Source organism: Pecten maximus, chromosome 10 (genome assembly GCF_902652985.1).
Source record: "Pecten maximus chromosome 10, xPecMax1.1, whole genome shotgun sequence".
NCBI lineage: Eukaryota > Metazoa > Mollusca > Bivalvia > Pectinida > Pectinidae > Pecten > Pecten maximus.
The window spans coordinates 11,985,874-12,010,567 of NC_047024.1; the positions used below are offsets into that span (position 1 = coordinate 11,985,874).

A 24,694-nucleotide genomic window follows, 5' to 3' on the forward strand; every position below is an offset into this window, starting at 1 on the left:
AACAGTATGTCTTATGTTAAGGGGGAGCCGATTCCATTGTCTGATTGTAGAAGGATTGATTGGAAGATTCTAGTCTGTTGTTTGGCAAAACATAGTTTTTGGAATTTCGGAGATTGTGTGTGGAGTTATCAGAAACAAGACTAGGGAGTAGAGTGTTAAGGTAGCTAGGATTAAAGTGATTATGTATTTTGTAAAACAGAAGTACTTTTCTACGAGAACGACGCTGGGATAAAGGTTCCCAACCCGTTTCAGTATAAAGAGATTGTCTACTGGCATAAGAGGGTAGACCAGTGACAATGCGGCCAGCTTCTAGTTGTAATTTTTCTAATCTATCAGCGTCGGCTAAAGAACAGCCATCCCAAAGTTCACAACAGTATTCAAGGACAGGAAGAACGAAAGATCTATATATTCTATTCAGTGTTGTTCTACCGGTATGTTGCTTTTTTTCTAAACTTTCACAAATATTATGATGTTGGTTAACAGTAGAATGACCTGGTTGGAAACCTGATTGATACTTATATATAAGAGAATTTTCTAACAGATAATTGTGTATATACTTAACTACTCGTTCAAAAACTTTACCAATTGTACATAGTAATGCAATAGGTCTGTAGTTTGAGGGATCCTGCTTATCACCTTTTTTTTTAAAAAAATTGGCATTACTAGTGCATGTTTCCATTGTGTGGGAAAAGACCCAGTCTCCAAAGAAGCGCGAAAAATTAAAGATAAAGGGTAAGCTACCGCATTAGCAGTATTTTTTAGCATAATGTGACTTCTTGTATCAATACCTACAGCTTTACCATTCTTTAATGTCTTGAGTACGTAGTTATTAATATTGAATGGAATGTCAGTTAATCTAGTGTCTGTTCTAAGATCTACAGTAGGTACGTCAGTGTTAGTATCGTCAATAGTGGATATAGATACAAAATAGTTATTTAGTATATCAGTCTTTATGTCGTCGTCCATTTCTATAGATCCTGCCGCACTCCTTAAAGGTGGAATACAAGTTGATGTATCAGATGTTTTGATAAGTTTGCGAACAGTGTATGACATCAGATCTTCTCCGTTACATCCAGGATGGTGACTTATCAGCTTTGTTCGTGTGCACATTTCATTGCTATCAGCCCGATGACCCATCTCCGTGGACGGTTGGTACCGGAGAGATGTTTTTGTTCCATCACACGATCGATGGGTCATTTACAATTTTTATGTCAGCAACTGTACCGTCCCTTGGTAAATTAATTCGGCATGATCACAGGACATCTTCGGACTTGTAGTTTAAAACAGCGTCCTCTGTGTTTATGGCACTTGCGCCCCTATCTTTTTGAATCTGGCTTTTCTTGAATCGTCCTTCTTTTTTCTGATCTCAAGTGGGCCATTTCACTCCTCCGGCTGGTCCTATCTTCCCAACGCCATTCCACCAGTAGCGATACATTTGAGCTGGAGTCGGCTTTCCTACTATTTGCCGACTATTTTGTCATTGTTATTATCTATATGTGAAGCTACAGTATTCTGAGCTGCTTCAATCTGATTAAAATACAGATCCTAATACTATCGTGTTGATAGTATTAGGATCTGTATTTTAATCAGATTGGAGCTGCTTATAAGCCTGTCTTTGGCAACCCTGAATTCGTCCAATCGGAAAATTTGCTGTGCAGTAATGGAGTAGCTAGGTGATACACAGAACCATTCGCTCAGGAACCTGTTGATAACCTCTCTAAACTTTCATCCACTGTGCTTTAAAGGTTAAAGGCTGGGCCAAAAGATCTAAACCGGAAGTTCTGTTTTTTCCTACTAAGGCTGCCATCACGTTCCTATTTAGGTCCTTCATAACTACCGTATTTAAGGCCCAAGATGGACCTTGTCGAGGCATTGGCTTGGTTTGGACACTTTGATTCATTCTATAAATGACAAAATGATAGAGATTAGGCACCCGGTGACTATCCCTTTTTCCAGGTGTCGACATAATGTTATAATTTTCCCTACATGACCTCAACTTGATATCACTAAAATAACCACTGATGATGTTCCGGACATCTCTTACCCAGTAGTGCTGCAAGGCTTTAAATAATCATATAGACATTGTCCAAGCTCACATTTCCCCGATCTATTTTCTGTTCCTCTGTTAGATAAACTATTGCTCTAGCATGTTCTGTATACCCATTGAATCCAGGGATTCCTCCTTTCTGGACTGAAGAGTTTGTATACTGACTGGTAAACAGGGAGACGATTCTGAATTGGTTCAGTCGCGTCAACTTTGTTATTTAGTACCATACATGCACACCCTCTGCTTGTCAGGATATTTCCATTCCTCATCACTGACTTCAGAACTCAACACTTTTTTATGGATTCCAGCTTGGTCCAGGTGTTGATTTGATATAAGGCCAGATGAGATGAGTACCAATCACATGTCAAATTTCGGTGAATGAAGATTACAGAAAGAAGTTTATGGTATTGTTCATTCTCTGTAATAAAAGCTTAACCATTTCTTTTCAATATACCAATGAATCTAATACCATGGACTGTGATTTGATTGTTTTCACTCAACTACTTATATCAATGAACAATATACCAAAATAATAAAAACATTTCCGTCTTAAAACAAATTACCTTTCAAAATTAATAAAAATGACACGGAAAGGAACACTTTTAATGAATGTTACTTTATTTTAACAATGTATTCATAAATAATATCATCAATTAACACAAATAAATTAATGTATTTAACAAAGACCTTTGATGGTCACGGACAGCAACATTGAAGGGTTAATCTGTCCATAATCGTACTCATTTACAGAAATTAAACTCATGGATATTTTATACCCTACACTTAGCACGCCTGGAATTGAATTAATTCGAAAAAATATATGCTTCCACAAATATATCATATAAATGGCACAATATTTACCTGTTCTACCAAATATTGTCATAAAATCCATACAGCAAATAACAAATATTCATCACATTCCCAATAGAAAAAGGAAGTGAAATTTACATACATGTACTTAGAAATTAGTATATTTTAAAACTTACTATGATGACAAAATAAAAAATCATCATGTGGTTCATATCATCATTTTACAATGTACCTGTACAATCCTGTTAAATATGAACATTTTTATACAAAGTAAACAACTACTTAAGTCATCGTCATGGACAATACCAGAGATAAAAATGATTAATATAACACTATAGATTAAACACATTTGATTATATTCTGTTATAACCATAATTTTCTGAAAAATTTTGGGCGATTTGATTACAATTTCCAGGTTAACGAGTCAACAAATTAAATATATCACAGACTTTCAATGATGACTACTTCTTAATTAAGAGTACATGAAACAACCACTTAAATGATATTTCTACATTAACCAAGCTGGTTTAAACAAAATGTCAATACTGGATTCAAGTAATTCATATTACTGTATTGATGATGACAAACACTATCATTCAACCTCACTAAAATATGTTTGAAAAATATTAAATCATGTTAAAACAACGTATCTAGAATCATCGAGGAGAATCATACATGTGTGATGTTTTTGCGAATGCTCCTCAATCTGTAAACGAAGACTCTTTGAAGTACGTTTTAGAGCATATTAAATTATGTGAAAACAACAATTCTGGAACCACCGAGAAGAATCATACATGTGTGACTTTTCTGTGCATGGTCCTCCATCTGTTACGGAGATCATGTGAAGAACGTCCCTTTGAGAAGCTATAGGACTTCAGAATGGACTTCCAGTTGTAACCATACCTTTTTACTCCTCTTATTAAACGCCGCTCCTCACACATTGAAAACAGTTTGCTGCCTCTTTTCCTTGGGGCCTTGTTGTCGACAAATACTTTCGTTTTTTCTAGAATATCCGATTGTGAGGCCTGTGGTAAAATATTCAATTGTATTAAATAGAGGTAGAAAATTTTCAGAGTAATCATAAAAAACAAATGTTGATAAGGTATAGCAGAATGATATCAATCTCCCTGATTGGGTTATTGTCCTTTTGACCCGAAAAGAAATTCCAAACAAGCGGCCCCAATAATGAAACGGTATGTGAACTTTGAGTTATTGTCCAATAAGGGTGATATGAATGACGGTATTAATATATCCTCTTTCGACCTTTTATTGAGGAATTTTTTTTTTTTTTTAAACTGCACACTTAATGACCTAGAGAGAGAAGAACATGATCAATGACACCCAGCTAAGTACATTGTAATTGATTTATTGTCAACTATATGAGTTGTAACATATTAGCTTCCATACAAAATTAAAGAGACACTTCCTAATTTCCATTACAGACATTACATGCCAAAGAATTTTCTGTCCTCACCAACAATCTTTTGTATTTGTCCTTGAGGTCAGTAGCTGTTCTTGAATGATGGAACTTGAAAGTGACAAGGATCTGGTTCCAACGGGTGCCAAACTGTTCCACACCCTTCATGATGTTGTCCACTTCTTCCTCCGTATATGGAATCCTACTACGACGTGAGATGACGTCCTTTAAAGCTGCAAGGTTGTACTTACAGGAGTTTGTGGATCGTGGAGGTGTAACCTACACATAACAAAGTAACTGTGTTGTATTGTTTATGGTGCAAAATTGTGTTAAAATGGGTTTATATTGCATAATGTAACTATAATAAATATATAGTAGCAAATCATAACGTTTATTCAAACATTTAACGAAAAAGATAATTTTCTTTGTGAAGAATTGAAGCTATTAGAAAATCATTTAAGTAAATTGAAATTTCTAGTACCAATGTACAAGTATTGTCTTTTGCTCTCTGCAAATGTGCACACCAGCACATTTCAAAGTTCTATTCTAAATATAGTGAGTTAACAGTCCTGCATATATTAAGTACCGACAGAAGACCAGACGTTCAAGCAAAGGATTGGTTTTACACGAGACTGAAATATGTACTTCGAAGAAGGAATAGGCATGACATGTTTATCATCACTGAAGATATGAATGCAAAATACCAACAAGCATTATAAAAAAGTTATGGGAAGAAGGAACGACAACGGTGAAAGGCTTTGCAAGATGTGTTGCCTTAATGAATAAATTATAAAAGGAACAGTATTCCCAAATAAAGACATTCATAAGGAAGCATAAATCTTGCCGAATGGAGCAATCGGGAATCAAATAGACTATGTTCAGCGAAGGATACTAGTGTTCAGACCAACAGACACTGGAAGTGACCATTGCTTAGTATGAAAAGCAGTCAAACGGAGAAGAAGCAGCGAATGAGAAGAGATGTGAAAGTGTGATATTGAGAAGTTGAAATATGTGAAGAACAGGTTTCGGATATTGAAGAATGATTAGCTGGAACTGGGAATAATTCAAGAGATTAAGAAGACATTACGGAAAAAGCAGTGTTGATTACTGGTTTGGTTTGTTTTTGCTTAACGTCCTATTAACAGCCAGGGTCATTTAAGGACGTGCCAGGTTTTGAAGGTGGAGGAAAGCCGGAGTACCCGGAGGAAAACCACCGGCCTACGATCAGTACCTGGCAACTGCCCCACGTAGGTTTCGAACTCGCAACCCAGAGGTAGAGGGCTAGTGATAAAGTGTCGGAACACCTTAACCACTCGGCCACCGTTTATTACAACACGGAAAAAGAATACATGAATAAGTGAAGCTTCGTCAAAGATAGTAAATGAAATAAATGAAATCAACAGAGAACTCCTAACCTGCACACGCTTAGAGAGTCAAGGAACAGTTAAGAAGTACAAGGATAACGACAAAGGTTTAAAAAAAAAATGAAAGGAGAAAAGAAGAAATGGATCGAAAACATTGATGCAGGAAAAGCGGCAACATATGAAGACAGTATATGACACACACAAAAACCCTCTGTGCAACATAAAATCGAGACAAAGGGCAGAAGTCCTAGATAAAAGTTGGTAAGAATAGCAGCGAAAGGTGTAACAGAAATACTATCAAAATGGACAAAAAACTTCAAAGATTTATAGAGAGGAACCGGATAATCCTGCAATGGACACAGTTGAAGTAGATTTAGATGACGTGATGATTCCTCAGTCAACAATACAAAGAAGTGCATATCACCACCAAGACGTTAAGGAATGGAAAGACACCGGGAACCAATGCAGTCACTGCAGAGTTGCTTAAGGCAGATATGATGTTTTCAGGGACCACGATACACGAGCTGCTAGAATATTTGGAAAGAGAAAATTCAATATTTATCATCAAGCTGGCCACGGGAATATCAAGGAATGTAAAAATTCTAAAGGAATCATGCCCCTTTCTGTAATGGTAAATCTACTGGGAAGGATAATTATTTACCTGATAAGAGGATGATTTGATAACATGCTGAGGAAGGAGCAGGCAGAATGTAGGACCGGAAGAGGTACAAAAGAACAGGTCTTTATAATTCGGAACATTATAGACCAAGTTGACGAATGGCAAGGAACATATATAATAAACTTTATATACTCAAAAAGGCTTTCGATTCCATCAACAATGAAAGCCAATGGTTCATAATGAGGAAGTATTGAATACCGTGCACAATTATACGAATAGTAAAATACTTCTAAGATGAGTTGGAATATACTGTAGAAGACCAAGAAAGGGTAGGAAAGTGGATTCAACATCAAAAACATGGTTGCAATATATCGGTATTTATATTTCTAATGTTGTGGATTGGATGATGAGGAAAGCAATAATTGACATACTGAGAACATTCCTATTCTTCTCAAACATCAAATACAGTATAAAGCAACAAGATTAGATGTGAGGGAAGAAAAGTGGGACCTAACATTAACATGGAGAAAACTTCAGCGATGTGGATAAATGCACGAAAAGAATATATCAAATTATGACAAGACATTGAGAACGTAGAAGAATGTACTTAGGATCGACGATATGCAAAGAAGGCAGCAGTATATATATATAGGGCTGAATAGCATTTCGAGAACAAAATTGAGACTTTAATACAAGTCTTACTATATGGTTAGGAGATGAAAAGATGGTTGGAGTTTTTCCAAATGTCTCAAAAGAATTTTAAACATATAAGGGCAAGATCATGGGAGGACGAAGGAACTATAAGAAGAGCACATATGAGACCGTTAAGCGAGAAGATAAATTGTGGCATATGTAGAGTAAGATGATAGGACACATTATGTGTCAAGAGAAGAATAACGACTCAAATATGCCATGACATAGGGCCCCAGAAGAGAAACGGAAAAGAGGACGATTAAAGACGAAGGCAAACGGTGGAGAAAGAAAGAGAAGCGTGATGGAGATCTTGGAACGAAGTGAGGATAACGGCAGCAGATACGTATACAAATCGAGAGGGATGGAAGAGCTTTGCGAAGGCCTTATGTGCCACAAGGCGTGAAGAGGATAGGTAACAGATACTGTAGTTGACTCCGCCCATACTCAAAGTTAGTTCTGGAACTCGGTTTTTGTTTTATTTCATGGCAATATCATTTTATAAAGGTACATACCCTGCCGTCGCTATCCGATTCAGTAGACATGAAGTCATACACCGACATGGTTTTCTTAGTGGGTTGTAAAGCTGTATGGATTGTTGAAATGGAGGGTAGCGGCCTTCGTTTACTGTAAAGTTTAGAGTTTTTTCTGATCTTCTGGATGAATTTCCTTTCACAGTCTCTGATAGCTTTGTGATTCTCACATGTGTACAAGCTGGTTTCCAACAGCAAATTGAAAGTTCTACTGTTCATCAACATTCGTTTGTCGTTTGATGGCGAGTTAAGCCATACAGTACATCCTGAATAATAATATATGCATGAACGATATAAATGCAACTGCAGTGTAAAAGATCCAAATCAAGTCAAAATACATTTCATGTAAGCCAAATACGACATATATACTCACCGGTAGCAAATTAACGTCCTTCAGTATTTACGGCCAGTAATTCGCTACAGGTCCCTGTTTATATATCCGTGTATACTAGGTATTGCATCCATATGTCCTCATTTGGAGAAAGTATGCAGTTAACTATGTACTTCCTCCAAATGAGCTCATATGGATGACTGTTTGGATTGATAAATAGTGTGGGCTCCTGGATATTTTTTGTTTGGATAATTAGTATACTACAATATAATGATTTTGTAGGCTAAGTACAATATGTTTATATCCAATTCATAATGCCAGTATCTATGTGAAACGTTGAAGCCTTCTTCATTGGAATGATAGTAAATCATCATCTTCAATTATGAAGACAAGAAATAAAACTGATCACGTTTAGGTGTGGTATAAATTATCTACCAATTACTATTCCAATTATTAATCACCTGGACACTTTGAGACTCTCAACTCTTCACACAATTTTTGACTATCACAGCACTCCAAATTCTCTTTGGTCGAGTTTCCACAGCTTTCAGCATCAGCTCCACCATCAGTAAGACTTCCTGAAATGGAGCAAAACACGACCATCATTTTTTCACCTCTACACAAGGTTTAAACAATATTCACAATAAATAAGTATGTTTTTAAAGGAGAACATTAATATTCATTAATTGTCCTTAAACGCACACTGTGGTATCTATTCACTATATATAACGGATGCTTATTTTTTGTAAGACGTTATCTGAACGTGTTTTTCATTTTTCTTAACAGTTTATAGACTATAAAAGCAAATACATCAAATGTGTGTCACAAACAAAGTTTATACCTGTTTATATACCAGGCACATGAAATTAACTTTTTGTCACTTTGTATATGATGTTTTTTAAGCATCATTTAACATAAATCTTAGCTCAATTACCTTCATCACTGGAAACTGTTTCTGAAAAACTTTCATTGAAGGTTTCCTTATGATCTCGAGCTCTCACCGTTCCAATAGATTTGACACTACATGGTGTACTCTTAATGTTTAATGGGCCCTCTCGGATTCCAATGCGGCAACTCTGATGTCCTTTGGTAAACAGTGAATTACGTCGTATGGGAGTCACATTATAGCATATATTTTGTGATAATCTGTTTTTCTTGGCAGCCTTTACCAAGTCAAAATCAAATTCAGACCTTGTATCTATAACAGAGCTGCAGTCAGAGTCAGGGTATGATTCTTCAAGGTTTGATTTTGGATACAATGATGGTCCACTCCTGACTGATGAATATGACCCACACCTGCTATCTAGTGATGGAGTCATTCTTGTATTAACAGGGCGCTTTACTGGTGTTAAATAGCAACTGGCCATTGGAGGAGGAGGCTTTGGTTTGACAAACACATCATTTTTCTCACTCTTAGTAATTGAACATGACTTTGCCACAGAAGATTTGAGTTCACAGCTCGCATTATTATCACCTGTTAAACTTGTACTGTAATTTCTTTCACTACATGAGTTTTGGGATTTGCTCGTTAAAACATTGCTAGAAACATTTGTCCTGGATTCATGAGGATGTGAACAACTGACCTTTTCTTTAACAGGTGTCTTCTCCGATATTTTCAGAGTACTGTCTGTAAAATGATCACTTGAGGTTGACCTTTTGTGTATGTCTGTTGCAGAGGTAGATGTTACCGTCATTGGTTCCTCATGTATCTTACCTTCCCTATCAGCTTGTGCCAATTCTTCAGGTCCTACATCTGGATATAACAAATTAGAGCTATCTATGTTCTTCCCTAGAGTGATCCTACTTGTACTTTCACACTTGTCGTTTATAGTAGTATCAGCCATTTGATCAATTTCACTGACACCTTCCTGGCCTTTGCTTAAGTCCAGGCCATCGATGTTTGATGTGGAACACCCTTTATTCTCATAACTTTCTGGACAATGATTAACCCTGTTTCTGTCCCCTCGATGGTCCAGGAGATCACTTTTTGTAGGATTTATTTTTTGGGGGAAACTTTTAATTTGAGTATTACTTGAAGGCTGATCAGGATGGTGATGAATTGTTTCACAATCTGCATTTATTTCTTGTAAAGAATTTGCATTCCTAGAATTATATTGTGTGCCTGGATGATTTGTGATGGATATTCTTGTATTTGCATCAGGACCTATGACACAGGATCCATGGTCTATAGGGCGCCCAACACTCTGAACTCTACGTGGGTATTCTGGGCAGTTATGGTGCATGTTAAGATGTTCTGTATTAAAATTCTGGTGATGTAAGATTTCTGGTGTACAACATAATAGCTGTCGGTGGAGTCTTTGCCTATCAGACTCTATGAAGGATTGTCCCTGAACTGGAAAGTTTTCTTCAGATAAACACTGCCTTGACATCAAACCATACTGCGGAAAAAGAGGTGATGGTGCATGCATTTGAAATGCTAAAGACTCCATCCTCTTTCTGTCTTCTCTTTCCTTAAAATTGAAATAAATTTCCAAATGAAATCAATACAAAATTACAGTTTTAATTTAATCCATACAGACACACAACAGCACAAATAACAGATATGATATGATACACAGTAACTGAAAGTGTTTTTACATTTAACAGAAGTGTTATTAAAGTAAAACAAATACCCCACTTTAGAATATGTTCTTATTTCTAAAGACATTCCATGAAAACCAGAGTTCCAGCAATGGCTTCAACATTGTTGACAGTATAAACACTTGACAGCAGTAGTAAACTGTTTTATATGGTCAGAGGCAAGACCTTAATGGGACTTTTCAATATATAAACCCACTGTCTAAATGGTCGGAACATATCTCATCAGGATAGCGATGAGGTATTTACCTGTTGTAGCTGAAAAAGGAGATTTTTCTCCTGTGGTGTCATGGACACAGTATCACAGCACGTCTTCTTCATTGTTTCTTTTCCTTGTCCTGTTTGATGTAGTGCCAAGCTTTTTTCTTCTGCTTCTTTTTCAATTGCTTTCAATCTTTCACTTATCTCATCAATTTTCAACAACATTTTCTTTCCATTTTCTCTAGAAATAATATTAATGGTACATGTAAAATACCCTATATTTAGTTATCTACTTGAAAGATATTGCTTTATAATAATTATAATGGATTGTCTATCATTTCACCAATATGTCCCCTGACATATTTTCAACCTAATTGATAAAAAACAAAGTGCTTGATTGACATACAATGCCGAGCTGAGCGGAATTATCCTCAAATTCCTCCAAGACAGTTGTTTCACATAAGCCCAAATTATGAGTCATAAATAATCTCTTAATTTAAAACCAGTCCTCTCATACACAGTACATGTATCATTAGTGTCACTCTCAACTGTAAGCCAAAACTAATTTTAACATATGCATCTGACAATAACAAACATTTATTTTAACTCCAAGCAAGTAAATAAGTACCTCCTGACAGCATCCAGACTTTCCTCTTCAGCTTCAACTGAATTCTTCTCATCTATAAAAGATTTGGAGGAAATTAAAATTACTAAAAAGACAAGAGGCCCATGGGCCTTAATGGTCACCTGAGATTTGAAATATTTCAGTTAATTTAATTTACCCTTTTTGGCCCCGCCCATCAGCCCTCAGGGGTCAGTCAGGGCCAACATATGCATATTATCAAACTTTCATCCCATGCTAAAAATGTTAACCAAGTTAGAATGAATTCCAATAGAAATCAAACAAATCAGTCAAAAATGTAATTTCCCTATATAAACTATAGTAAAATTTAACCCCTCCCCAGGGGCAAACTTATGACCCTAGGGTCATTAAATTAATAAATTTTAGTAGAGCACCTTAAGACCCTTCCAACTCTGAAGAGTATTTGATTCTACCTTATTTCGGTCTTGTGAAGAAGATTTTTGAAATTTCAGCCAATTTGACCATTTTTAGCCCCGCCCATCAGCCCCTCCGGGTCAATCAGGGCCAACATGTGCATACCCTCAAACTGCCATCCCAATCTGATAATGTTAACCAAATTAGAATGAATTCCAATAGAAATAAAACAAATAAAAGTCAAAAATGTGATTTCCCTATATAAACTATAGTAAAGTTTACCCCCTCCCCAGGGGCAAACGTGAGACCCCTGGGTCATGAAATTTACAATTTTGGTAAAGCACCTTAAGACCCTTCCATCTATGAAGAGTGTTTGATTCCACCATATCTGGGAGTAGAGAAGAAGATTTTTGAAGTTTTAGTCAATTTGACCCTTTTTAGCCCCGCCCCTCAGGCCCCTGGGAGTTGGGGACCATATAATTTACCATTTTGGTTGACCTTTAGCCATAGAAGCTTCCTGCCAAATTTCATTGAGTTTGGTTCAGGGGTTTTGGAGAAGAAGTCGAAAATGTAAATTGTTTACGGACGCACGACGGACGACGCACGACGCACGACGACGGACAAAAGGGGATTAGAATAGGTCACTTGAGACTTTGTCTCAGGTGACCTAAAAAACAAAAGGCCCATGGGCCTTAACGGTCACCTTAATTTTGATATATTTTAGCATATTTGACCTCTAGGACCTTCAATGAAGGTTCGTTATAGCCCTTTACCCATGGATGCTACAAATGCAATATCAGGTCTCTAGGCCAACCTTTGTTATCAAGAAGAATTTGTTAAAAAGATTTAGCATATTTGACCCCTGTGACCTTGAATGAAGGTCAAGGTCATCCATTTGATCAAATGTGGTAGCTGTTCATCCAAGCATGCTACAAACCAAATGTTTGATCTCTGGGCCCTTGGTTATCAAGAAGAAGTTGTTTTAAAGATTTTAGCATATTTGACCCCTTTGACCTTGAATGAGGGAAAATGTCAATCATTTGAACAATCTTCATCGCCCTTTACCCCAAAATGCTACAAATGCAATAAGAGCTATCTGGGCCTCTTGGTTATCAAGAAGAAGTTGTTTGAAGATTTTGGCATATTCAACCCCTGTGACCGTTAATGAAGGTCAAGGTTATCCATTTGAACAAATTTTGTAGCTCTTCATTCCGGCATGCCACAAACCTAATATGGGGAAAATGGGGTCTCAGGGCCTTTTGGTTATCAAGAAGTCATTTAAAGATTTTAGCATATTTGACCCATGTGACCTTGAATAAAGGTCAAGGTCATCCATTTGAACAAACTTGGTAGCCCTTTATCCAAGTATGCTACAGACCTTATATAGGGTCCTGGGCCTTTTTGTAGAAGAAGTAGTTAAACTATTTTGGCATATTTAACACCTGTGACATTGAATGAAGGTCAAGGTAATCCATTTGAACAGACTTTGTAGCACTTCATTTTGTAGCCCTTTATCATAGCATGCTACAGGCTTAATATTGGGTCTCAGGGCCTTTTGGTTATCAAGAAGAAGTCATTTAAAGATGTTAGCATATTTAACCCCTGTGGCCTTGAATGAGGGTCAAGGTCATCTATTTGAACAAACTTGGCAGCCCTTTATCCAAGCATGCTTTATACCTAATATTTGGTCTGTGGGCCTTTTGGATATCTAAGTAGCTAAAATATTTTAGCATATTTGACCTCTGTGACATTGAATGATTTTTTTAAGATGCACGATGCCGGACAAAAGACCATCGCAATAGGTCTGTAGTCTCAGGTGACCTAAAAAAAGGATTCTTTTTTTTGTTGAAGTGGTACAGCATTACACAATGTTCCATTGCTTAAATAAATTAATGTTTGTATTAACATTATGAAATTTAGATTTTTTTTGTAAATGATATGACATATCATTATAAAATTTTTGTTGATAAAACAATATCATCTATAAAATGTTTCCTTCCACTACACATACTTCTGGCAATGCACATTTGTAGAAGGTATTTAACAGCTTTTGAGAATTCCTCATCTTCAGATTCTGTGAGTAGTTTAACTAGATCTGGGAGACCAGTTACTGCATCGATCTGAACCCTGCTTTCACCTGGGGGGAAATCATCAGATATAACAGTATTAAATGATGTTCTGTAGTTCAGAATTAGTTATATCCTAGATAGACAATATGCTGATTTCATGTTCTTTTCTGAAGTGCAATCTGGATATTGGGGTAAGTAGAACTGTCACCAGGATGGCTGACTAAATCCGGGCCCTGCTCCCCACCCAGTCCTGGATATTGGGATAATTAATTTATGAACCCCTTAATATCATACAACACTCTATCTAGTCATCTATATGTTTCACACATAAAACATCTTTTTTTCCGTCATATGTCTGAAAACATTTCATTAACTTGACTTTTGACTTCTTTAGGTCACTTTGATCTTGAGGATATACGTATGTATAAGCATGTGAGATGATCTAGTCATGATACGCTAATTTAATCTGAGATCTTGATTTTCTGGGTAGAGTCATAGGGCATGAAACACATGATATCCCTGTGATTGGTTAGTATGCACCAAAACTATAGTTTATGAAAATTGTCTGACACAAGTTAGAACAAGAGGTCCATGGGACCTAACGGCCACCTAAGTCTTCAACATGCAGCTATGTGATATTTATTTACCATGTATTTCTATACAGTTTCTATATAAATGATAGTAAAGTTTTGTTCCCTCCCCATAATTCTAACCAATTTTGAATCATTTCCAATGGAAACGTAATAAATTGTGCTAAAAAATGTGATTTTTCCACAGGGAGAAATGAGAAACTCAGGGGCCATGAAATTCACACTTTAGATTAATAACATTCCATCAATGAAGAGTATTTGATTCTACCATATCTTGGTCTTAGAAAAAGATTTCTGAAATATCAGTCAATTTGACCCATTTTGGGCCAACCACTGAGGGGTATGGACCATGTAATTTACAATTTTGTTAGACCTTAGAGAAAAGAGGGTTTCTGCAAAATTCATCGAAAAATGGTTCAAGAGTTTGGAGAAGAAGTTGAAAATGAGAAAATTAAAAAAAAAACAATTAACAATGACAGACGAGGCTGGATAGGGAAAGGTCACTGAGTTTTGCTCAGGTGACCTGAAAATCAGACAAACTCATGATGGAGTCAACTGCATGTAATCTTACGTTGTATATTTCTGTTCTAAATGATCTTATTTCTGCAATCTGTTTAAGAGATCTATAGGTATAGAGGTATAGTCTCAGGTAGACATCCTTGATTTTCATATACTCCAGTGTATAATATATGATACATGTATTACACATAGTTTATTCGAGATGCTATTCACACTTAAGAAAATACAAGATACTCATCAATTTTACTGTAAAACAGTTGTGTCTGTACTAAATTAATCAATCCTGCCCCAGCTAGGACTAAATAATACCATAATGATGTCTGAGTAAAAAGTACCAGGTACAATGTTACATTACTTTGGGTACAAAATCAAATGAGAGTATGTAAATAGAGATGGCGGAAACATGCTGTCACTCATGGGATATATCTGATCTTGCTATTCTACTCACATGATAGTTCTAGAAGGTGTCCCCAGTGTCAGCACTACTTGAAGCTTATCCTCCTGCTTCATGGATTCCAATAGCAGCAACTGTAGCATGGAAGGGATTGCATCACCTTTACTCAAATCTTCAGCATTCTCAACTGAAATTGATATATCATGACTTATATGAAATACATAGTACACTGTAGTTTAAAACAAATGCTCAGATGTGTATTATCTATTTTGAAAAAATTAATTGCAATTTTGATTATTTTCCAATTATGATTCAATTCTCACAGAAGTCTGTGCATATGTCATTCACCTGATACTTTTATAATTTAACAACAGAAGCTGAAAATATAGTTCTACCAATACAGGAAAATGGCAGCCATTTCAGATGTCATATCCAGCTAAACATTAACACTTGGTTTAAGAAACAAAGGGGATTATATCATGTGAACCCATATTTACTAAAAACTGAAATGATGAAATGAAATTTCTTGAGGACATTCCCACCATTTAAAATGAATGATAGCATTTTTCCTAGTACATGTAAGTAATGCACCTGTTCACACTTCCTTTTTTATTTTATAGAGCTGTTACATGCATTATATCTAAATCAGTAGCTAAACCATTTAGCATTCATATTGAAAAAAAAGTAAATTAAATAAGAATCAGCAAGTCTTAAAGTTATATATTATATATATTTAATGATGAAAATAATCTTTGTTCTCACCAACAAATATATGTCTGGTAGTTTTTTATCATTGTTTTCTATCTCTTTAATATTCAAAACCTGTAAATATATTCTATTAATGAAATCTAATTTTTCATCAGCTGCATTTAAATTATTCTTAAAAAACATGCCACATATAAGCTATAACAAAATACACAAACCATTGTCCAGTATGCAAGAATCCATGGTCCCTGCAATAGTGACAGCCAGGTTTATCTGTGCTCTGTGAGAGTCCGACTCCGAGTTCTGACATAAAGCCAGATCCATGGCGACCTTGAGCCGTGCCATGAGGACCATAAGTCCTCCACACTGGCGAACTTGTTTTTGAGTGCAAGCTAAGATGAGAAAAATCATTTTATCAAAATATAAGATCTGTGTAATTGGCTATCCTTTATCTACTATATTAACATGATCAAACTTTCAATACCCATAGTATCACTGTCAATGTGAATATTGGCAAGCTTAAATTATACATGTATATTTGCAAGGTGGTAGCAGAAAATGTGAAGGTTAATCACATGTAATTTTTACAAATACATGTATTCTTCAGTTTTATCCTACCATTGCTGGCAACAGTGAAGCCCACTAGGGATAGAAGAGGTCGCAAAATGGAGAGGTTGTCACAGTGCTGTATGAGGCTGAACATAAATCCTAGCTCAAGTCCACATCGGCTCTGATTTTCATCTATAAAAGAAACCATATTTTAAATATACTACATAAATACTTCTCACTAATTCAAGAACATTGCCATTTAACAAAATTACAATTAAAGCGTAATCCTATGATCCAACAAAAAATTATTGTCAAATGAAATGAAATTAAAAACAAAACATCATTACTTTTATCATTTTCATTTTAATGCTGATAATATTTAATAAATTCAATGTACATGTAGAGGAAAGTACAGTAAAACTCACTTGTGTCGAACACGGTTGAATCGAATACATCGGATGAGTCGAACGTTTCGTTCGGTCCCGATTTTTTCCCTTTTTTATATTAGTAAATTAAGCACGGATGACTCGAACACTGTTGAATCGAATACTGCGGTTGTGTCGAATATATTTTGTGGTCCCTAACTTCTAAACTATACCAAAATTTCCATTTTTGTGTCGAACATCGAGGCGTCATGCTGTCTCAGGTAAAATTTGCTGGCCTCGTCTGATTGACCGAGTGTGACCGATCACCCGTAAGAGCCTATTATTTTCCGGCTGTCGGTTACTCATCATCCCATTGTTTATACAGGTGCTCAGGTGAAGTAAAACGTTCAGGTATACATAACTAAGAATAAAATGTGCACGTTTTAGTCTACAAACCAATATGTGTTCTGTTTACTGTTTTGATGCACAAGGCCGCCGAAAAAAATAAGGAAAAAGTAAACGATAAATTACATATCTTCCATCGAAAAATGCAAAGAAAAATACCTGTCTGTCATTGATTTATCTATATATGCCTAAATTCTGAATACGACGATACAATAGTAACAATGATATGCGGGATGTTTTTACTCTGTTCAAAAGATTGTGGCAATGCATGATTATGCAGCCGATAAAACACTGACCGCGGCCTCCACCTTTGATACAAAATCAGCACGTGTACGGTCGATCAATTTTCCCGGACTGTTTATTGTTTAATATTGTTAAATTGGAGAACAATATAAACGGATTTAAAGATAAATAATATGAGTACAATATATACATTTATATTCTTATAATATATGTAACGTTTTCATAGAATATTATGCTGTCATTTGCGACTCCCGTGTGTAAATCGTGTGTCTATGTCAAAGACTATTTTACGCATGAACTTTGTTTTTATCTGTAACTGTGCACAATATTGTTTATTAGATAAAGGAATAATTGTTATCATGTACAATTAATTAATTTCTTTGTTATTATGTATTGCTTATTTTCGACTTTGTTATCATGCAAGCACTTGTTCTGCATACAACCGATGATAGTCGGGTTTTGTCTCCGTATACAAACACGGATAAGTCGAACCATCGGATAAGTCGAATATTTTGCTTGGTCCCGTCGACTTCGACTTATCCGAGTTTTACTGTATTAAGTTTTGAAATCAAGTAGAAATTTTTCATCCAAAATATGATGATAGAAATATTGGTACCACTGCGTGGGTTGTTGACACACATGCAAAGTGTGCTTGCCACACTGGACCATAGCTCCACACTGGTCATCCCTACATCCTCAAACCATGACTCAGTAGTTCCCCGTCTGTTAAATACTTCTGTCTTTGGAAAAGATGTCCTGTAAATTGGTATGTCATAGCATTTAAGCTTATAAGCAAGTAGTTATTTTCCATAAGCATTTTTAAATTGAGCAAATAGAAAGTATTTAAAGCTAGTTCCTTATCATATGGCAGATAACATTTTATTTAGTTCTTTTCAACAGTATTGAATTATATCAGGTAAAACGCTGAGATCTTTAAGGTTTTGACTCTTATCTCCATGAAAGAACACAATTGCCAAAAGTAAACTAGAATTGTACATGCAAGCAGCTGATGGCTAAATACCTCCAACACAAGTTTAGGAGGAGTGTGACCCTTTCAATAGTTTTAATAAATGAAAATAATTTTGCACCTTCAAACTTTTTGTAAAACAACAAAAACCTAATTACTATTTAAAAAAAATGCTTACAGAACATGACAATAGATATATATATATTGAAACAGCAAATGGTTGTTAATTCATTAAATAAAAACATGGTCTTCTGTACTGCTTATAATATATTATGATTTAATTTAGCATATAGCTATAGCGTTATTTAATACAATACTTGTACATAATAGCAACTAATCAATCTTGTTAAAATAATTATTGTATTTCATACCGTAATAACTGCAATAAATCTGATAAACATCCTGTATTCCTCACTAAAGTTTGTCCTTGACCTAAAAATAGATAAAGAAATGCATTAGTTTAAATATTTATTAAGTACTTGAATTATAATTAAGCCTCTCTGAAGACTAAAACTATCACCTAGCCCAAAAAAGGACAGATGATATAATGTAACACATCAGAATGTGATCAGGTGCAGAACTTTTTTTTAAACTATGGTGTAAATATAAACCATGTCTACTCAGGGTTTCTCCAGATATGTCATTGATTCAGAACGGGATAGGAAAGGATAGGATTTGATGTGACATACATTACACAACTGATATGAGTATCACTATATAATTATAGCATGCCCTTATGTAACAGGAGAAAGAGAAAATGTAGCAGCCAGATTGAGGTTCGAACCCAGGACCCTTCCAACTCTAGACAGCCAATCTACCAACTGAGCTACCTGGTTGCCGATAATCAACCCAGTCCTGTTCCACTACACTTAGATAATTATTAAAATGGCGAGAGCATAAAATGTTATGGCCCATATAGAAATAGAACCTAATGTAAATACATGACAATCAAAACATCGGTGATAAAACATCAATCAATATTAGCTTAGATATCAAAATCACAGATGTTGGAGCATGGGGGAAAGGGCATATAACTTGTGCTTTCTGAAGAATTTGCTAATACATATAATTCAGGTAAAATGATAAAAAAACAAAACAGTTATTTAAAATCAAAGAAACTGAATAACTAACAAAGTAAATTACATGTATACAGAAAGTACCCGTATTAAATTTCATATATCTATGATACAAGGCACTTACCATTGTTGGAAACAAGGTTGAGAAGAAAAAAGGTAGCTGTCTGTTTGAGTCTTGTGGGACACTGTGTATCAGACAGGATTCCATGAATATATACAAACACACTGGTAGTAGTGAGGCTTTTTTGGCAGAAGACTGTAATTAGACATACATATGATTATTAATTTATTATACTACACTTCCTAAATGTAAAATTTTCTGTGCTTTACAATACATGAAATCAAATTACTTTTATCTGATTTACACATAAGAAAAAGAAAGATGCCAACATTTTAATACTTTACAAACATCTTAGGGACTTTCGAATTTCCCTCATATAATGTTTTTGTCAAAAATGCTCATCATCACATGTACACTGTACACCATGTATAAATTAAGCTTACCATTATTTTCAATGCAGCATCCTAAACAGTAGAAAGCTGATTCTTGTACTTCAGAATTGGTTGTGGATGTTATGATGGTGAAAACATAATTTAGTCCTCCAATGCTGCGAAAATGATCTTTTGCTCCTTCTGCAATGTGGTAAACCAACAACCAATAATCAACAGTGTGGAATACTTGTCAACAGGTTTAAAAAATTTCTCATCAAACAATGGTTTTGAAACTGTATGACAGTAAAAATTACATGCAAGAGGCCCAATGGGCCTGTATCGCTCACCTGACTCTACAGCAAATTTGCAGTTGATTGAGGTCATTTCTACAGATACTATGCTGATAACCACTTTATTTAAATATCAGAGTAAGCTAGGTTTATTCATATCAATAAATTTTCTAGTCCTTCATTCCAGCATACTATTGGCATAATATCGGGTCTTGGTGACTCTTGGCTATCGCAAGATTTAAAAATATTTCACCCCTGTGACTTTGAATGAAGGTCAATGTCATTCATTTGAACAAACTTGGTAGCCCTTCATCCCAGCATATTACAGGCCAAATATCAAGTCCCTGGGCCTCTTGATTATTGAGAAGACGTTGTTTAAAGATTATAACCTATTTGACCCCTGTGACCTTGAATGAAGGTCAAGGTCATTCATTTGATCAAACGTGGTAGCTCTTCATCCAAGCATGCTACAAACCAAATATTTGATCTCTGGGCCCTTGGTTATCAAGAAGAAGTCGGTTGTAGATTATAGCCTATTTGACCCATGTGACCTTGAATGAAAGTCAAGGTCATTTATTTTAACAAACTTGGTAGCCCTTCACCCCAGCATGCTACAGACCCAATATCAAGCCCCTGAGCCTCTTGGTTATTTAGAAGAAGTCATTTGAAAATTATAGCCTATTTGACCCATGTGACCTTGAATGAAGGTCAAGGTCATTTATTTGAACAAACTTGGTAGCCCTTCACCCCAGCATGCTACAGGCCCAATATCAAGTCCCTGGGCCTCTTGGTTATTGAGAAGTTGTTTAAATGAAAATGTTGACGCCAGACGGCCGGATGCCGCACCACGGCATAAGCTCAATTGCCCTTCGGGCAGGTGAGCTAATGATATGTATGCTCTGTGTAGAAATTAACATGATCAGTTTCAACCATACAGTAGTTTTATAAGAAAAATGACATGTCAGCAAGGGCCCCATCATGTGGCTTTATATCCCCCATGATCATCTAGACATCTGCCCGTATATCACTCAGGTTGACATTCAACATTTGGACTTCAAAAACAATTGCATCAGAATCAAAATATACATGTACTATCGCTTGACTCTTGTTTCTTTCCGCCTCCATATTTGCTTGGCTTACAGAAATGTAGATACCAGTATAACACTTATTTGATAGCTTTGATTTGTTTCTTACAGCCAGGGTCACTGTCAGAGGTCTACATGTACTTTGTCCTTGACCTATGGACCAAAATTACCTTGACTGACCCAATGACTTTGACCTTTGGTCAGTTGTTGAGCTGGTTGACTCCTTGTTTAATTCCTTACTTAATAATTCCATAACAAAATGTTCATCAGTTAAAAAATACAAGCCTTAAAAGATGAAATTTGAACCTAGTGACTATGACCTTTGGTCAGTTGACTCATTGTATCATTCAATTTTTTTTCCTTTGTGATGTCATCACGAAATGTTATTAAGTAGTGAAAAGTTACAAGTTTGACATTGACCTTTGACCAGTTGTCTTCTTATTTAATTCAGACCAATTTGGCTGTATAATTTATTAATATCATAATAAAATTTTCATTAATAAAAAGCTACAAATTTATCTTACCCTTTGACCCAGTATCTTTGATATGGTGTTTTTAACCTTTGATCATTGGGTAATAAATATATTTAGTTATGAGCTGAGCACAAATTTTGCAGACGAATGGACAGACAGATACTGAGCCCTCATTAAGAGACTTTTTAAATCATGAAAATATGATCTGGGTTCACACTGAGACTCAGCAATCAAAAACACTGGCATACCATAATTAGAGAAGATTGAGGCCAAAGTAAACAGAGCTTGTTTAGTTGCTGCAGAATTGTCAGCCTGATATTGCAGACACTCCAGTAATAGTTTCACATCAGTCTTCACTTCTGGAACAAAAATGACATACATGTATATTGTTAATTTTGGAACATGAAAAAAAAGGTATTTTGTAGCATAAATGTGTGATAAATATGTGACTACAGAAATGCAACCATTTTCTCTGCAGTCCATTTTATAACCAAAGAATACATATTTTACAACAACAACAATATGTGTAGTTTGGTGTTATGTTAAATAGTTGATTAAAAATAATTTTAGAACTACCAAGTTATTTTTAACCTGCAACTAAAAACTTACCCTAAACTTTTTGTTGCAATTACATTAATGTTTAAGTTATGATCACAATCCCATTTAACTATATAGACTATTTTCTTAAATTGTGAAACAACAGGGAAAAACACATTCCTAGTGAGTGCCCCGACAGGAATCGAACCTGGGTCTCCAGCATTATAATGCACAGCTCTACCTCCTGAGGCAAAGATGCATGCTCGTCAGCTGAGTGACAAAGACCATGTTTGACACTATAACATTGTGTAAAAGCCACACCGACTCATTCCTTTTACACTACTCCCCCTGATTTTCTTAAAATTAACCCATATATCTCAACCCAAGACTCTCAATAACACCACTGTGGGATTTTAGTTGGGCGCAAATGTGAAAGAACAGGGAAAAACACATTCCTGCCAAGTGCCCAGACAGGAATCGAACCTGGGTTTCCCACATGATAATCCATGGCTCGACCTCCAGAGCCAAAGAAGCATGCTCAGCTCAGTGATAAGAGTCCATAATTAACACTATGTTAGTATGTATAAGACACACACCGACCCATTCCTTTTACAAAATAAAGCGTTCACATATATACTCTAGGTCAACCATAACAGAAAATGTTCTTTTCCTGGTGGAGCACAACCAGAGACACAGTGGCTTAACATGTTCAGTACTATGACTGACCCACTATGGAATATTTAACACCAGGGCCAAACCCTCAAAGAACAGTTATCTCGGGTTGGACCCTGTGATTACTGTAGCGGAAATGAACTGGGCTGAGCACCAGTTGGCTCAAATGGTTAGAACGTCCGTCTAGAGTTCGGAGGTCCTTGTTCGAGTTCCAGTCTGGTCGTTGCATTTTTCCCCTCCTGTGATAATACCCTGTTGTTGAAGGTCAGTTCGGGTCTATGGTTAACATACTGGCTTTTTCTAGCCTACTTAGTGGGGTTGCAGAAAAAAAAGAATTATTAGTGGACACACATACTGGAAAAATGACTAATTCTTTATGAAGCCATTACACCAGAGAACTCACGAATGTCCCTGCATCATATCTATTCAAATCCAGATATGTAGTCGTTTTAATTTGACAATACTGTCAGTATACACTGAAATTACTGTAGTAGACTTACCATTTGTTTCCTTCCTCATTTCCATATTCAGTAATTCCCAGCTTCCGCTGATTACTCCAATGCCTTTTTATTTGCTTCACTTCTATCTACAAAACATGTTTTCCTTGATTTTGTCATCAAATTAATAAGACTGATCGTATTCCTGCTCTGGATAGGGTAGTCTCTCTATGTTTACAAAATCTGGCAGACGACTCCAATGAGCATGAGCGTAAGCGGTCTTACTTTCAATAGTGGTAATGTATTTAAGGGACATGTATATTTGGCAATTATTCTTCCAAAAATCCAGTCCATGGACAAACAGACAAAACATCAAAAAAACAAATTTCAACAAAGATATGCAGTCTTCACTAAGTATATACTTTTTAATGATTTGAGCGACCAGTGTGTCACGTGACTAAAAATTACATGGCGGGAAATTATGAAAATGCCTTCATTGTATAAAAGATAGCTTATTTAATAAAATAGTGAACATGAAATACTCTGTATTAAGTAACTTATTCTTATATTGATGTCATTAATTACACCGGAGATATCACGATGATCACGAGGTAAACGTTTTAGTCTTATGCGAAAGTGGATCTTATTATATCTATACATGTACACTGTACAGGCCTTTTCGACCACAAGTTACTGTGTGGCACGGAAAAAATGTTGCATCGTGTGCATTTGAAAGTATCTAGGCCTAATCTTCAGTCTGTTTCAGACATCCGACATGAAAATACGATAGTTTCCCTAGTGTTTTCTTCGTTTAAGGATTCGAAACTTTAACCATGAAATTTCTAAAACATAACTTAATCATGTTGAAGTCTGAAATTTCAGTCCATTAGAACTAGTTAAGTTTCGAATTTGAACCAATTTGTTCGGTGAAATGAAACCCTAGTCAAATTTTCATCGTTTAGACAAGAAAAAAAAAATCAAATAGTAGGCCTAATTATTAATGCGTCACATATTTGATCCTGGATAACTGTTGATACACGTGACCAAAATCGGATTTCAGGATTTGTCATTCTTCAAGATATTTCTTTACGCCATATTTGGGAGAGCCTTATTGGGTACATGAGGGAGGGCGCTATGGGATATACATGTACATACAAAATGTATCAATCATATCCCCTAATGTTCTCCCCAATACAAGTTGCAGCGCGACCCTCCAATACACCCAAACGTGTACACAAGTTACATATGATACAGGAAGTAGAGTACCGATATCCCACAA

The 24,694-nt window shown here is 35.8% G+C and overlaps 1 protein-coding gene across 1 annotated transcript; it reads right to left on the reverse strand.

Moving 5' to 3' along the window:
- Positions 1-2,647: 2,647 nt before the first annotated feature.
- Positions 2,648-24,640, reverse strand: LOC117336529 (telomere repeats-binding bouquet formation protein 1-like). Its single transcript, XM_033897141.1, has 17 exons — positions 23,479-24,640; positions 22,018-22,128; positions 19,994-20,122; positions 19,614-19,745; positions 18,785-18,845; positions 18,063-18,202; positions 16,503-16,625; positions 16,103-16,276; positions 15,234-15,366; positions 13,619-13,785; positions 11,239-11,290; positions 10,659-10,851; positions 8,746-10,282; positions 8,273-8,389; positions 7,463-7,746; positions 4,332-4,553; positions 2,648-3,882 (listed from the first exon to the last, which is right to left on the reverse strand). The coding sequence occupies exons 1-17, from the start codon at positions 23,501-23,503 to the stop codon at positions 3,646-3,648; spliced, it is 3,837 nt and encodes a 1,278-aa protein (XP_033753032.1). The 5' UTR covers positions 23,504-24,640; the 3' UTR covers positions 2,648-3,645.
- Positions 24,641-24,694: the final 54 nt, after the last annotated feature.

What these genes read in the sequence shown, in the direction of transcription:
- LOC117336529 (XM_033897141.1), bottom strand. Translation starts at nt 23,503, where the DNA reads ATGGAAATGAGGAAGGAAACAAATG. An exon ending in ATGCTGCATTGAAAATAATG is followed by an intron (nt 19,746 to 19,993) that starts GTAAGCTTAATT and finishes GTCTAATTACAG; the next exon opens with TCTTCTGCCAAAAAAGCCTC. An exon ending in ACAAATGTGCATTGCCAGAA is followed by an intron (nt 11,291 to 13,618) that starts GTATGTGTAGTG and finishes AATCTTTTATAG; the next exon opens with ATGAGAAGAATTCAGTTGAA.